The 16,043-nt window shown below is 42.2% G+C and overlaps 1 protein-coding gene across 2 annotated transcripts in view; it reads right to left on the bottom strand.

Moving 5' to 3' along the window:
• Positions 1–12,601, bottom strand: part of LOC103117632 (liprin-beta-2) — a 54,979-nt gene extending 42,378 nt beyond the window's left edge. For both annotated transcript variants that reach the window (XM_060184718.1, XM_060184719.1), the window contains exon 1: positions 12,371–12,601. In XM_060184718.1, the coding sequence (XP_060040701.1) occupies positions 12,371–12,586 (216 nt within the window). In that variant the 5' untranslated portion in view covers positions 12,587–12,601. The remainder of the gene's footprint in view (positions 1–12,370) is intronic.
• Positions 12,602–16,043: the final 3,442 nt, after the last annotated feature.

The raw sequence follows: 16,043 nt of genomic DNA, 5'->3' as shown, positions 1-16,043 counted from the left end.
TATCGCTCAGGACACCTGTTAAACCTCTTTCCCATCTTCCACTCCCTGGCAAACTGCATTTGTCATCCTAAAGGCCATGAGAACCATGAGACGTCTGAGAGGTTGGTCTCATCTGCTCAGCCCCTGCTCATTGGGGCCAGGAAGTTCAGTAAGTCCCAAGCTCCACCCAGAGGTAACCGTGAACCCGTGTTAAGTTGACACACTCAGCTGTGGTTAGGAGAAACCCCAACCCCTCCACCGGCAAAGGGTCCCCACACACATGCTCTGGTATACTTAAGTGTGGTTCCTACAAGTGACCCCTCCCAGTGAGCACAGTCCTGGCTGCAGGGCTGGGGCTCAGTCTTGCCATCACCAGCAGCCACCTCCTCAGGGTGGTCCCTACTGAGTAAGAGACGCTCTTGCATCTGTCTCTGGATGTCCAGCTGCAGCCTACACATCTGCTCCTGCAGCTCACTGATCACATTCAGAACTGACTGCAGGGAAGAAGAGAAAGGAGAAAAAGGCACTCAAGTTAATCAGTTCACAGACACAGACCCCTGCAGAGGAGGGAAGCACGCAGAGGGGGCAGCATCGGGCTCTGTCCCTGACCACCCCCTCTTCACAGGAGTCAGGGGATGTGGCCCGTTCCCTGTGACCTCCCCCATCCATGGAGCTGTCTTGAAGTCTCAACAACCCTGCAGTAGCTTCTCTGAGCACCCCTGGAGGGTTGCACTTGCACGTCACTATCAGAGGCCTAGTCTAGCAGCACTAAAGGCGAACACACAAATGGATCCACCTCCTATATGCGTGTGCCTATGCTACACATGTCAGACAAGCACCGACATGCAGCACAGGCCACACTTAGGCATGCACATATATCCCTAACGGCAACCTCTCCCTCACAACCTTCACCAAACCGCGCTCCTTTGTAACATCTAGAATGTGGAGGCCATTTATGACAACTTTGGACCTGTCACCTTTGGGCTTGAGACTTGCTCAGTTCTAAACCCCTTACATGAGCAGTTCTGTGGGGCTCTCCTGTATCTATTCCACAGACATTTTGTGTCATTCTGCAGAGACCCAAGGGCACAGACACCAATGGAGTTTACAGAGGAGTGAGGAGAGAGATGCACAAATGGCAAAAAGCAAGAAGTGTTACAGCTAAGAACACACAGCCTTCAGGGAGGCAAGGGAGTTATTTTTTCTGTCTCAGCAAACAGAAGAAAGAAGGCAGGAGCCTAAGAAATATCAAACAGGCACATTTTTAGATCATGTGACTGGGAGAGAGAACAAAGGGGACAGAGAGTCATGGCCGGGATGACAGTGTCATTCGTGGGGTTGGTAAACCCAACAGAGCGACCTGGCAGATGGCACAGTGGGTAAAGCCCCGAATTCTCAGACACGTGCTCCTGCATTCAGTCCCTGACACTCACTGCATCTGCCAGAGGGATGTTCTGGTGCTTGCTTTCTTTTTCTACCTCCCTCTCTTAAAAATCAATCAACAGGGATTCAGGAGGTGGTGCAATCAATAAAAGTATTAGACTCTCAAGCATGAGGTCCTGAGTTCAATCCCCGGCAGTACATACACCAGAGTGATGTCTAGTTCTTTCTCTCTCTCTCTCTCTCTCTCTCTCTCTCTCTCTCCTCCTATCTTTCTCATTAATAAAATAAATAAAATCTTAAAAAGATAAATAAATCAACCAATAAATAAATCTTTTTTTTCCTCCAGGGTTATTATTGCTGGGGCTCGGTGTTGGTACCATGAATCCACTGCTCCTGGCAACTACTTTTTCCTTTTTTTTTTTTTTCCCTATTCTATTCAATAGGAAAGAGGGAAATTGAGAGAGGAGGGGGTAGAGAGGAAGAGAGAAAGATAGACACCTACTCTCTTCCCTAATCCAGCTTTCTAATCCTTTTTCCAACTAAGACACCATCTCCCCAGACAATACCTCGGGTCCACCTTCATACTAGATGTCAGGCACAGGCAAAACTAGTAAAGTCATGGGCCCCTTGGAATATACCTAAAATAGACCTACTAGCTTTTTACAAAACGGAGACCCCCCCAATCTTCATCTGCAAAATTCTTGCCTTTAGGTTCATGATTAGTCAACAATTTGTTCTGCTTTATATCTTGACTCTTTTTCAGCCACTAGGTTCTAGATGATAGAACCATGATGCCAACCTGACTTCCCTGGGCATATGACCCCACCAGTGTGTCCTGGAGTCCCGCTTCCCCAGAGCCCTGCCCCACTAGGGGAAGAGAGAGACAGGATGGAATATGGATCCTCCTGCCAGTGCCCATGTTCAGTGGGGAAGCAATTACAGAAGCCAGACCTCCCACCTTCTGCACCCCATAATGATCCTGGGTTCAGAGGGATAAAGAATAGGGAGTGGATGGGATATGGAGTTCTTGCCATGGGAATTATGTGGAATTGTACCCATCTTATCCTACAGTCTTGTCAATATTTCCATTTTATAAATAAAAATTAAAAAAGAGAAAAGAAAAAACAATTAGGAGTAGATAAAAGCAACAGTAAGGGGGGGGGGAGATACATCTGAAGCTGAAAATTCATCTGCATGGAGAAAACTGGTTTTTAACATCTAGTTCTCTATATCTAAATCCTGTAGTGGGAAGAAAGACAGTAAATGATTCAAGGCTATTGTCAAAGCAATTCCTCAAAATAATGACCAGCCTGTTATGAACATCTGTTGTGACCCCAACAGGAGTTTGAGACTATTAGCATATGAATGACGTCACCCTGAGGCAGGACAGACAGAGAAGGGAAGATGTAAAAGCACCAGGACTTGGAGCAGGTCTCTCTCTTTAGCTGCTGCTTCTCCTGGTCAGAAGCTTCTCAGCAGAGGTGCTCCAGGTTACTTCATGGCTACTTCTCCTTTGGGAACTGAACACCTATGACTCTCCTAGCTGGTAAACTTTTAGACCTCGGTACAGCCATGAGCAACTTTTACCTCAGCTGATAATTGTTTATCTTATGGGACTAAAGTTTTGATAACTATACTCAGACTTTATGGACCTAGCATACGTACTCTTAACCCGTGATGATCAGTGCTTATTTTGCCTTTTACCTGTTTCACCCTAATAAACCTTGTATTGTTTAAAGCAGTTCCCAGCTCCCCACTGTGAATCCTTTTATGTGCCACAGCAGCCACACTAACCCCTTTTAAGTTAAATCACAGCAAACATCTACCTTATGACAAGTGACAGTGTGATGCAGTGAACAGAACACACCTTTGAGATCATTACAGGTCTCATTTAATTCTAATCTGTCACAATGTTCAGCTGAGTGAGTTATGAAACTTTCTGAAACTCAGCTTTCAAATTTGTAAAGCAAAGATCTTGATAACTTACACTGTCATTGGGAGGATGAAGTCAATGGATACTTAGCTAAACACCTGCCATGACATTCAATGATAATACCAATTTCCTTGGGGCTTCTCTTAGAAATCAAGTGTTGATTCAAGAGAAATGGGGGAGAGCTGGGGGGAAACAGAAACAGGATGGGGGTATAAATAGACCTGTTAACATCCATGTGTTGACATGTCCAGCAGAGAAGCAAATACAAAAGCCAGAACACCCATCTTCTGCACCAAATAAAGAATTTGGGTCCATACAACCAGAGGGATGGAGAATTAGGGAACTTTTCAATGGAGAGGATGGGACACAGAACTCTGCTGGTGAGAACTGTGTGGAATTGTACCCCTGTTACCTTACAGTCTTGTTAAACATTGCTAATAAAAAAATTAAAAATTTAAAAAAGAGGGAGTTGGGTGATAGTGAAGCAGGTTAAGCACATGTGGCAAAAAGTGCAAAGACCAGCGTAGGGATTCCGGTTCGAGCCCCCGGGTCCCCATCTTTTGGGGAGTTGCTTCACAGGCAGTGAAGCAGGTCTGCAGGTGTCTGTCTTTCTCTCCCCCTCTCTGTCTTCCCCTCCTCTCTCCATTTCTCTCTGTCCTATCCAACAACATCAATAGCAACAACAACAATAAAATAACAAGGGCAACAAAAGGGAAATAATAAACACAAAATTTTTTAAAGAAAATCACAGGAAATATCCTGGATTTTAAATTGACATGTGAACTCAACAACAGTAGAGAATGTTCCATCCTCTGAAGGGTGGCTAGGCAACATACTCTATCTTCCACTTTAGGAAAATGGGTCCTGAAATTGGGGCAGCTTGGAACATTCCTACTCATGATAACAGAATGTGAGCTCATATCTACAGGGATGCAGAGGTCACATAGGCTCCTAAACTGAGCATAGGCCCCAGATCAGATCAAATCGATGGGGTTTACAGTCAACAATATTTATATACCTTTCTCATATTAGGGAGCTATTCTGTTCCCTGATCCAGCTTTCTGGTCCTTTTCCCAGCCATGCCACCATCTCACCAGACAATAACTTGGGTCCACCTGCATATCAGATGTCAGGCTCAGAAAAACAAACAAACAAAAAACAAAACAAACAAACTAACCTAGTGTAGTCATGGGTCCTTTGGAATATAACTAAAATAGGCCTACTATCTATCTACAAAATGGAGACTGCCCCAAATCTTCATCTGCACTATTCCAGCTTTTAGTTTCATGAATAGCCAACAATTTGTTTGGCTTTATATGTTAACTCTTTTTTCAGCCACCAAGTTCCAGATGCTAGCATGATGCCAACTGGACTTGCCTGGGCAGATGACCCAACCAATGTGTCCTGGAGCCCCGCTTCCCAAGAGCCCTGCCCCACTAGGGAAAGAGAGGAGTATGGATCGGCCTGTCAATGTCCATGTTCAGTGGGGAAGCAATTATAGAAGCCAGGCCTTCCACCTTCTGCATCCCACAATAACGTTGGGTCCATATTCCCAGAGGGATAAAGAATAGGAAAGCTATCAGGAGAGGGGATGGGATACTGAGTTCTGGTGGTGGGAATTGTGTGGAGTTGTACCCTTCTTATCCTATGGTTTTTGTCAGTGTTTCCTTTTTATAAATAAAAATTAAAAAAAAAAAAGAATAAGAACGTCAAAAAAAAATTCACTCCTATAGAACTGGGGAGGTAGCTGAATGGTAGAGCACATACCTTGCATGCACAAGGCTCTGGATTCATTCCTCAGAACTACACAAAATTAACAAGGATTAACAAGTAGAACTCTATAATTGATTAAGAAGTAGTCTGGTAGGCAGGGGCAGATAGCATAATGGTTATGCAAAGAGTCTTTCATGCCCAAGGCTTCACAATCCCAGGTTCAAGTCCCTGTACCACCATAAGCCAAAGCTGAGCAGTGCTCTGGTAAAAGAAAATAATAGATAAATAAAAAATATATAATAAAAGTAGTCTGGTCTTTTGCTCTCTTTCTCCCTCTCATTGTCCACCTCTCTCAGGCCAAAATATGGAAATGACTGGGGCTGGGGAGGGGACTCAGTGGAAATGTATATACATGAGATGCTAGGTTGGATCTCTGGCTCCACTTAAGAACAAAACAAGCCAACAAGCAGACAAAAAAAAAAAATTACAGTGAGTTGGTTGCAGACTGTTGTTGGTAAGTTCCTTGCTCCTATCCAGAGGCAACAGGGGAATGAAATCTACTCTTTCTTTGATCTCACTGAGAATATGCCCTTAGGGCAAAGTCACAGCATTGTTCTTAAGCTGGGGGTTCACCTTTCTCCATGTTGTTCATGTAGGTATGTTCCCGTTTATCCTTTTCATCTTTTATACAAGCCCTTTTGAAAACTAGTTTCTTTCAAGATATCTCCAAGCCTTTTCTGGGTGAGAATATTATTCAGAAATTGCACAGTCTGAATTGCTTTTATTTTTAAGTGGGGGTTCATATTCTTGAGTCATCTTCTCTTTATTTCCACACTTTCAAAGCTGTGGTGGATGCCTTCCTGTGCCTCCTCCCCTCACATTCATAAGCCCAGAAACATAGTGGCCACTTTCTCTCAAGGTACTTATCACTTGACTCATAAACTAGCTTTCTCCTTTTGCTTCAACACTAGAATTAGAGTGGAAATTTGCCCAGTTTCTTTCTCAGAGTAGAAGCTGTAAGGAGTGGAAGGGAAGAAAAAGCCCCAGTCTTTAAAACACAAAAAATGTTTCCTGAAAGTAATGTTTAGATGCTGCTCCCTTTCACGGCTGTCCCTCATCTTCCTCAGTCAGGCCGGTGAACTGGGTCTCATCTTTGCTCCTCCTCTGCTCAGTAAAAGTATGTAGTGAGCCCCAGTATTTCTGAGACATTCTCTAGCTCTCCCTGCCCACGTGTTACTGCTCCCCAGTGTAAAAATCCTCAGATCTGGCATTTCACTTGACTGCTAGACATTTTTCTCTCCAGGGCAAACCCATCTTCTATCTTAACAGGTCTATTTCTCTCCAGGAGGAGAGATCATTTTCAACCTGTGTTCCATTTTGGGGTCCCACAGCTTGAAGTCCAGAGAACACTTAGAAGGTTCTATTGGCCGTTCAGACTACTTTAGTACTCTTGTTTCACCAACCAACAAACTGACTTTTATGGTTCTTTTCTCTCTCTCTCTTTTAATATTTTAAAATTTTCACAAGAAGGAGTGAGGGAGAAGAAAGATAGAAGGAGAGAGACAGACAGAGAGAACCAGAGCATCATTTTAATATATTTTGATACTAGGAACTGAATTTGGGGCTCATGCTTGCAAATCCAGAATTCGACTACTATGTCCAAGTGGTTATGTACATACAGTAGTTTTATTCCATGAGAAACCATGGAATAAATTATTATTTATTAATTATTATGGCAATTCCCATAATCATGGTCTTTTCACCCCATCCTACTTAGGAAACTTTTATTTATTTGTTTATTTTCACAATGTCACTTAGTTTTTCACCCCATCTTTTTTTTAATTTATTTTTAATTTCTTTTTTTTAAATATTTATTTATTCCCTTTTGTTGCCCTTGGTATTTTATTAATTGCTGTGGTTATTATTGTTGTTATTGATGTCACTGTTGTTGGATAGGACAGACAGAAATGGAGAGAGGAGGGGAAGACAGAGAGGGGGAGAGAAAGATACCTGCAGACCTGCTTCACCGCCTGTGAAGTGACTGTCCTGCAGGTGCAGAGCCTGGGGCTGGAAACAGAATCCTTAAGCCAGTCGTTGCCGCGTGCGCTCAACCTGCTGCCAAAAGTTCAAATATATGTGCCCTTCTCCCCCATAAACTCCACTTAAACATCTTCACTCATGTAAAAATTATTCATGATAGTATTATTTATAAAGGAAACTACTTAGATATCTATCAAAAGCAGACTGGTCAATTAAATCATGGCATGATTAAATACTGAAATAATAGCAGATAGAACTATAAATGAGGAAACTTTTGTTCTGGATGGGTCTTTTTGTATATATGTATGTATATATATTTATTTATTTATGTATTTATCTATTTTACCAGAACACTGGTTAAACGCCAGAGCTCTGGATTATGGTGGTGTGGGGGACTGAATCTAGGACTTTGAAGCCTCAGGCAGGAGAGTCTCTTTGCATAACCATTAAGTTGTCTACCCCGGTCAGATGAAACTTTTTTTTTTCCTTCATGGTTATTGCTGGGGCTTGGTGCTGGCACTACAAATCCACTGCTCCTGGTGGCCATTTTATTGGATAGAACAGAGAGAAATTGAGATAGGAGAGGAAATAGAGAGAGAAAGATAAACACCTGCAGACCTGCCTCACCACTTGTGAAGGTTCCCCTCCTATAGGTGGGGAGCAAGGGCTCGAACCCAGATCCTTGCTTGGATCTTTGCACAAAGTACTATGTTTGCTTAGCTGGGTGCTCCACTGCCAGGCACCCTCAAGGAGACTTTTAAAAACATATTTGGTGTGAAATAAACTCCAAGATTACAAAATAAATAAATAAATAAAAGATGTACTGTGCATATGAGAGAACAAAAGTTGTGTGTATGTGACAGCCTGTTTGCATACATGCACATACATTTGCTTATCCTGCCTAAGATAACTGGAAGGATACAAAAAGGCTGACTGAGAGTTTCTGGCTGAGGGAGAGGCACAGAAGGAGACTGTACAAACCTTTCTGAATTCTTTATTTTTGAATTGTTGGAGATGTTTTTAATGGTGATAAAAATAAATAGAACAAAATAACACAATTTTTTTAAAAAAGCTTTCTAGTCACTCTTTTCTTTGATCCCCTCAGCCCGTTTGTGTCCCATGTCCATGATTCTGATCGGCCTAGTTCAGAAAGTGAGATACCTCCCTTTCTTCCCTTCCAAGTCTCTCTCCAAAGGAAGAGAGAAGGGGATGACACCACCTCTGAGGCTAATAACACATTTTACTTTCTGCATCAAGATGCTAAGGTTCTTCCTAGCTATCCTCATGCCTGTGTACACTCCCAGATCAACTGGGCTGCCTTTACTTCCCAGCTCACACTGTCCCTGCATCTCTGTCCACAGGCTGCTCTGGTATCATCCCCAGAATCCTTTGGATCCCACAAAAGGATCCAGTCATAGGTCTCTCTGCATCCCCAGAGCTGTGTAAAGTGAAACTTCTTCCTCTAAGGAAGACCTCTCTGACGGACATGCCTTTGGTATATGTGCAATCCAGAGATATTGCCTTGACTTCTGAATCTTTCTTTCATGTTCCATCCACCCAGTTCTCAAATTTACTGTTGTCTACGGCCATACCACCCTGAATGAGCTCGATCTCGTCTGATCTCAAATTTACTGTCAACCAATCACTCTTGAACAGTTCTGCTTATCAAAAGTAAACTTAACTGGTGTAATCTTAGGTTTCCTGAAGTTACTCAGAAACAGTATAAAAAGCTAGTGATGAGAAATGGTAAAATAAACAGGAAGCCTGGTCTTTACACATGTCCCATTTAGGCTGCTATTGGTTGATACTTGAGCCAAGCTGGTTGTTAGGATTCTCTCTAGTTGACAAGATATTCCCATTTAAAAGTCCTTGGGCTTCTCACAACAACCACCTGTGGTCATGTCAGTAGCTAAGCATAGGTAAAAGCATACTGGCTTGGGATGAGATCAGAACCGGAGGAAAGAAGCAGTTTGCAATGCTCTCATTAACTTCACCTTTTCATTGAATTATAAAAATGGGATTTGAGGGTAAAGCCTGAGTTTTATGGAAGTTATTTCAGTAATTTTTTAAGAATATTTATTTAATTTATTTATTCCCTTTTGTTGCCCTTGTTTTTATTGTTGTAGTTATGATTGTTGTCATCGTTGTAGGATAGGACAGAGAGAAATGGAGAGAGGAGGGGAAGACAGAGAGAGGGAGTGAAAGACAGACACCTGCAGACCTGTTTCACAGCTTGTGAAGCGACTCCCCTGCAGGTGGGGAGCCAGGGGCTTGAACAGGGATCCTTACACTGAACCTTGTGCTTTGCGCCACGTGTGCTTAACCCGCTGCGCTACCGCCTGGCTCCCTGGAAGTTATTTCAGAACTGGCTACTTCAAACAAAGAAAAATGGCAGTGTTTTTTCCAAACCACAATCAGGCCTTGGGCTAAGTCTACTCACTGAAACAAAGAGCAGCAGTGTGGAAGGGGTATTCTCCTTACTCAAGCAACTACAGCCCCTGGTGACCTTAGCTTACTGTTTTGCCCAAAATAAGCATCTCCATGCACGTAAGAGTAACGCAACTCTAGCAGCATGGCTCTCCAGACAGTAATACCTAGTGGTACATACAGCAAAGATTACGTTCAATTATAAGAGTGAGAATTTTTTTTTCAGGTCATGTGTTTATTCACTACTTATCACAGGTTCCAACAGCTTACAAAAATTTCTCCATGTGGAAACCTAATGTTTGTGCCAGCAACTGGGAAGTGTGCTTATCTGCTAGGAATGAGGCCAGAAACTTAAGAAACTAAATGTTGCCTCTGGCACGAACAGTTTAATAGAAAACAAGACCTGAAAACTCAGAGTAAGAATACTCTTCAGGAAAGAAAGGAAATGTTAAAAAACAGCTTTAGTTATACTTGGTCCACAGGTGGGAGCTCTTTCACTCACCTCGTCCCTAGAAAGGACCTGAGCTACCCCAGACTGATAGAAACAATGTATTCCTCCTTAGAAAGGCTGACTGGAATATACGCATTGTACACAAGTATCTGTCTCACACGCATTGTACACAAGTACCTGTCTCCTACAGTACTGGTTCAGAACCACTCAGACGACGCACATATTGATTCAACCAGATACAGTTGTAATGCTTTTACTGAAGCCTTTGAGAGAGTCACTTTCTCTCTCCATGGGCTGCCAAGCTGAGCCCCGGCTCCACCCCTGCAGGGACTCCGCTACACAAGCTGTAAAGCACGTCTGCAGGTGTCTATCTTTCTCTCCCTCTCTCTATCTCCCTGTCCTCTCTCAATTTCTCTCTATCCTATCTAATAAACGTTTAAAAAGTAGAAAAATGGCCACCAGGCACAGTGGATTCATATTACTGGCACCAGCCAAGCCCCAGCAATAACCCTGGCAGCAATAAAAATAAATAAATAAAAGACTAACTTCTAATGATATCATGAGGTTTTTTTGTTTTTTTTTTTTTTTTTGGTCTAGGGATACTGGACTTTCTAAACCCTAGACTCTTTGAGTTGTATATTTAATAATTTCCTTCTTCTGAGTTGAGTTTCTATCAACTTAAGTCAATTGCTTGAGTTCTATCCTCCCAACCCAGATGTATGAACTGAACACATGGAATTAAAAACCTTTACATGCTGGCAAAAAGAACTCCACACCAGGAGAAAAGTCAGTTGTTTTTCTCTGAAGATTTAAGAAATAGATTATGTTCAGTTGGCGTTTCACATAGATAAGTTTTCCGTCTGTGTGAACTTTGCAGTGTGCAAATTATGTTCAGAGTTTATATTTACAACACATTCAGTGATAGAAGCTAGCTATTACTGTGGCCTGGGAAATGGCACAGCAGATAAGGTGTTGGACTCTTAAACAGGAAGTCCTGAGTTCAATCCATAACACTGCATATGCCAGGGTGATGATCTGATTCCCCCCCAAATTTGCTTTGTCATAAATAAATAAATCTTAAAAAAATAGCTAGCTACTACTGTGTGCCTTAAACAAGGTTAAGTATTGTATAATACTATCTTATTTCCTATGACCCAATTTTATGAAAGAAGGGAAAAAACTGGGAGGTTAAAGAATTTTCCTAAAATTAGAAAACTACTGGATAGCTTTGGATTATGGTTAGATGATGTGAATAAGAACTTGGATTCTTAGCTACTAGAAGATAATGTCCTCAGCTTCACAGAGGCATCTTTTTGGGGGGCAACTTCTTACTAATTGAAAAGTGATACAGAGAATATCTATCTGTGTTGCGATCTCCAGTGTTTACCAGCAAACACAGAAACATGGCAGGTCCCATTGCATGACAGTGTCAACACTTAATGGAAAGTCCCGACATTCTTTTTTGGATCTTGGAGATGCCTAAGCGTTCAAAGGGTATGAAAACAAACCAAGTATTTATGAAATGCCAGATATCACGGTAAGAGCTCAACGTTCGTTCATGATTGATTTGAACCTCGCCACTTATCCATCATACAAATTGAGAAATGGAGGTGTAGAGAGATGAGGTGGCTAATGTGAAGCTTAAAGAGCTACTAGGCAGATTAGGTACGTCTAAACCAAAAGCCCATCCTCTATCCACATCTCATATTGTACATGTGAGCACAGGAATGTGCAGGGAGGGGTAGGCACACAGATGATCATCTAAGGTTAAAGCAAGCTGTTATGACTCAAATAAGGAGCTCGGAGTCTAACGTTCTCTGAACAGTTATCCAGAAAAAGTGTCTAGAGTGCTCTAGCCAGTAGCATACGGGGGTGAGGGGGGCTGGGGGTAGGAGGAAGGGAGGACAAATAAACAGGAAAACATTCTGTAAGTTAAGTCTTGTACATGGGTTTGCCCATCTGACCACCAGGAGAAAAGAAAAAAAATAATCTAATGGACCCATTTAGATCATTAATATGCATCTTAAAGAATGCCTTCAGATTCTTTGAATTTGGTTACAGTGACTTGTTGGGCAGCTGACTTCATCCTTGCAGAAAGTCATTAGCTTGGTTTTCACAGAAGACCTCTTGTGTTCATCCATATTTTGTCTGATCCTTTCCCCATTACTGTTTCCCTTTCCATCCTTGTCAGCAACTTGAGGGAGGATAAAGCCTTAGAGCCAAAACTGGGTGGTTTGGGCACTGTTAAAATCTGCAGCCACAGCAAAACCTGATAACTTGGAATTAACTGAACATTGCATCTCTAGTGCATAGATGTTTACACTGCCCAGAAGCTGCCAAGGGTGGGAGTAGACCAAATGGCTTTCATCCATGTTAAGGCAACGTCCCCTGTTCCAAGTAGAGGGCAATATGGATCCTTCTGGACTTTGGTGTGTCATACTCACCTCTGCTTTTCTCTGCTTCTCCTCCTGCTCTCTCTGCTCCTTCTCCATACCAACAAGCTTGAGCTTCAGATCAGATACTTCAGTCATCAGATCAAGCTTCTGTGTCTCAAGAGATGTGCGACTTAGCAGTTCCTGCAAGCAAAGAGAATTCTCAAAATCACAAATCTCTATGACAACAAAAAGACAATTCTGTTCTATCCATTGAATATCGGGCATCTCTTAAGTTGTGTGCTGGGCAACACAGAGTTGAGACTGATGTAAAAATCTCCCATCTGGGAGTCGGGAAGAAAATCTTCTGTGAACAGTGGAATTGTGCAGGCATGAAGCCCCTAGTAAAGCTTTGGTAGCAAAGCAAAAAAGTTTCTCTAAAAAAATAGAGTAAAAAAAAATTGAGTTTAGGGAGTCAGGTGGTAGTGCAGCGGGTTAAATGCATGTGGCGGGAAGCACAAGGATCCCGGATAGAGCACTGGGCTCCCCACCTGCAAGGGAGTTGCTTCACAGGCGGTGAAGCAGGTCTGCAGGTGTCTATCTTTCTCTCCCCATCTCTGTCTTCCCCTCCTCTCTCCATTTCTCTCTGTCCTATCCAACAACAACAATAATAACTACAACAATAAAACAACAGGGGCAACAAAAAAGAATAAACAAATATTTAAAATAAAATTTTAAAATAAATAAAAATGACTCAAAAAAAATTAAAAATGACTTGAGGAAGTTTACAAAGCACACATTTCAAGTTAAAAATAAATCATAAAAGTGAAAAGCTAGGAAACTGAAGCCAGAGTTTAGCTGGTATAAAAGGCATCTTAACTATGTGTTTGTGAGCTTTCCAGCCACCGACACAAAGACGAAAAGCAGTAATTTTACAAATCAAGGTCCATGAAATAGTAGCTATTGCCTTGGAGTACTAAAGGGTGAGAAAATATGTTTCCATAGACTTTGGCCACTTACTCAACAATTCTATTTTATTTTTAAGTTATATTTTAATATTTTATTTAATTATATATTTACTTGGTGGAGAGACAGAGAGAAATTGAGAGGGACAGGTGAGATAGAGAGATACCTGCAAAACTATGCTTCACCACTTGTGAAGTTTCCCCACTGCAGGTGGGGACTGGGGGCTTGAACTTAGGTTTTTCTATAATATGTGCACTCTACCACGTGCACCACCACCAAACCCCTCAATATGTACATTTTTAAAAATCTGCCAAATACGAAGGCCTAAGGATATGACAATTAAAAACACAGCCCCTGCCTGGTGAATACTTGAGTATCTTAAGATGGTAGTAACAAAGTTTGCCTATTACCAACATTCAAAACATTGCTTTGGTGGGATGTAAAAAAAAAAAGTCTTAAAATGTAGCTTTTTTTTTTTCTTCTGCAGATTCCACAGATTCATTTGTTTATTATCACAAGAGATATAGATGGGGGAGAGAAAGGGGAGGGAGAGAGAGAGCCAGATCACTCTGGCACACGTAGTGTCAGGGATCAAATTGGGAAGCTCTTGCTTCTGTCCAGTGCCATAGCCACTGTGCCACCTCCTGGGCCACGAAATGTATCTTTCTTGAAAGCTAAGCTTCTGTTTCCATTGCACTGCTGAAATACCTTTGTTAGGTTGTGATTGGTCACACCAATGTTCCAGCCAATGACTATAATATTCTAACTGGTCATACTAAAAGTCCAATAGCCATTCCAATTGGTCATGCCAGGGTGCCAATTAGTCAGAGTTCCACATTCCAAGTGGACCTTTCCATTTGTACACACTGAAGTTGTAATTACAAACTGTGACTGCTTAATTTCACACAGCCCACTAATAACAAAGCCTTTACTCACCTTCTCCTAGCCTGTAGTAGCATATGCACCTACCTTTTCTTAGCACCCACAATCCAGACCACTAATAAGCAGAGCCATGGTCTCTGAGCCCCAGAACAGACTTCAGCAAGGGTATCACAGTTCAGCTCCCCATCTCCATGCCTCACATGGTCACTAGCTATTACTGTGTTCCGTAACCTTGAGCACGTGTGTCTCAATAGGCATTATCTACCTTATATTCTCAATTGTTCCTTCAGCATAAACTAAGTCATGGCTCTGGCACATCCTTTATAGTCATCTCAAGTGAAGCTGACTGTACTTCCAACAACTGTGTTCAGTATCTTTCCTCCTGGCTCAAGTCCACTTCCAGACCACTATTCTCCCACAATGAACCATCCGTAACAGCCCTTTTTTTTAAAAAAAAAATTATTTATTCCCTTTTGTTGCCCTTGTTATTTTATTGTTGTTGTTGTTATTGATGATGTTGTTGTTGGATAGGACAGAGAGAAATGGAGAGAGGAGGGGAAGACAGAGAGGGGGAGAGAAAGATAGACACCTGCAGACCTGCTTCACCGCTTGTGAAGCGACTCCCCTGCAGGTGGGGAGCCGGGGGCTCGAACCGGAATCTTTATGCCGGTCCTTGAGCTTTGCATCACCTGCGTTTAACCCACTGCGCTACCACCCAACTCCCCAGCCCTTTTATTCTAAGACAGCACCATTCAGTTGTGCCACTTTCTTTTCAGATGTTCCAGACTCTACAGTTTCCCAACTTCTTCAAAGCTGTTGTCTTTCGTCAAAAGTTTCTCTACCCACCTGGTGAGAGCTTATCTCTCCCCATAGTGTCATCATACTTGTTAACCAAACTTCCATCCACTATCCACTCTGGCAGCACAAGTCTCCAGCTCAGCACCAACAGACTTATCTTATAATTCACGTCAGCATCTCAAACCTCAAGGCCACACCCTGGCCTTTGTCTTTATACCCAGAGTGCTTGCTTGACTTCTAAAATTCTCAACTCCGAAATCTTTTCATCTGACTTATTTATTCAATTAATCTTTCATTTCTTCTGTGTTCAGTTCTTAATCACTCACTCCCAATGTTCCTAGTTTATCAACTTAAGCAGTGCTTGCCTTCTTATCTACTCTACCCCTGAAGATTAGTCATGACAATCTTAGCATATCCGCACCAGAAAATTCCTCCATGCAGCTCATCTCACCCCTAGATCTAAAGCAGATTCACCTTGCTAGAGCCCAACTCATGCCAGACTTCAAAGTCTTTTTGTCCTGGTTTCTACTTCCTATGCCTGAGAATTGTTGGTGAAAGCCACTTAATGGTGCCAATTGGTTTAAATAAAAACTTAAGCTATTTAATTATAACTGGTCTTCTAAAACTGCTTGGCAAAACTTGTATTCATCTCTGGTTGATTACTCTCAGAATCAGATTTTGTTCAAAGACCCTTCTATTCTCTTTCTCAAGCTCTAGGCTCCAACCTATGTCACTATTCTCCTCAAATAACCTTTTCTCTTCTTTTCTTTTCTTTTCTTTTCTTTTCTTTTCTTTTCTTTTCTCTTCTTCTCTTTCCTTTCCTTTCCTTTCCTTTCAAATTCAGGGTTATTGCTGGGGCTCTGTGCCAGCACTAAAAATCCACTATTTTTTTCCAATTTCTTTGACAGGACAGAGAGAAATTGAGAGAGGAGGGAGAGATAGAGAAAAAGAGAGAAAGACACCTGCAGGCCTGCTTCACCACTTGTGAAACATCCTTCCCGCATGTGGGGATGGGGGCTCGAACCTGGATCCTTGCTTGGGTCCTTTGCTTAGTACTATGTGTGCTACTGCCTGGCCCCCACCTTGCCTTATATTTAAT

This window comes from Erinaceus europaeus, unplaced genomic scaffold (assembly GCF_950295315.1).
Source record: "Erinaceus europaeus unplaced genomic scaffold, mEriEur2.1 scaffold_705, whole genome shotgun sequence".
NCBI classification, from domain to species: Eukaryota; Metazoa; Chordata; class Mammalia; order Eulipotyphla; family Erinaceidae; genus Erinaceus; species Erinaceus europaeus.
The sequence above is the reverse complement of the archived record's forward strand: the minus strand, read 5'-3'. Positions and strand labels throughout refer to the sequence as shown.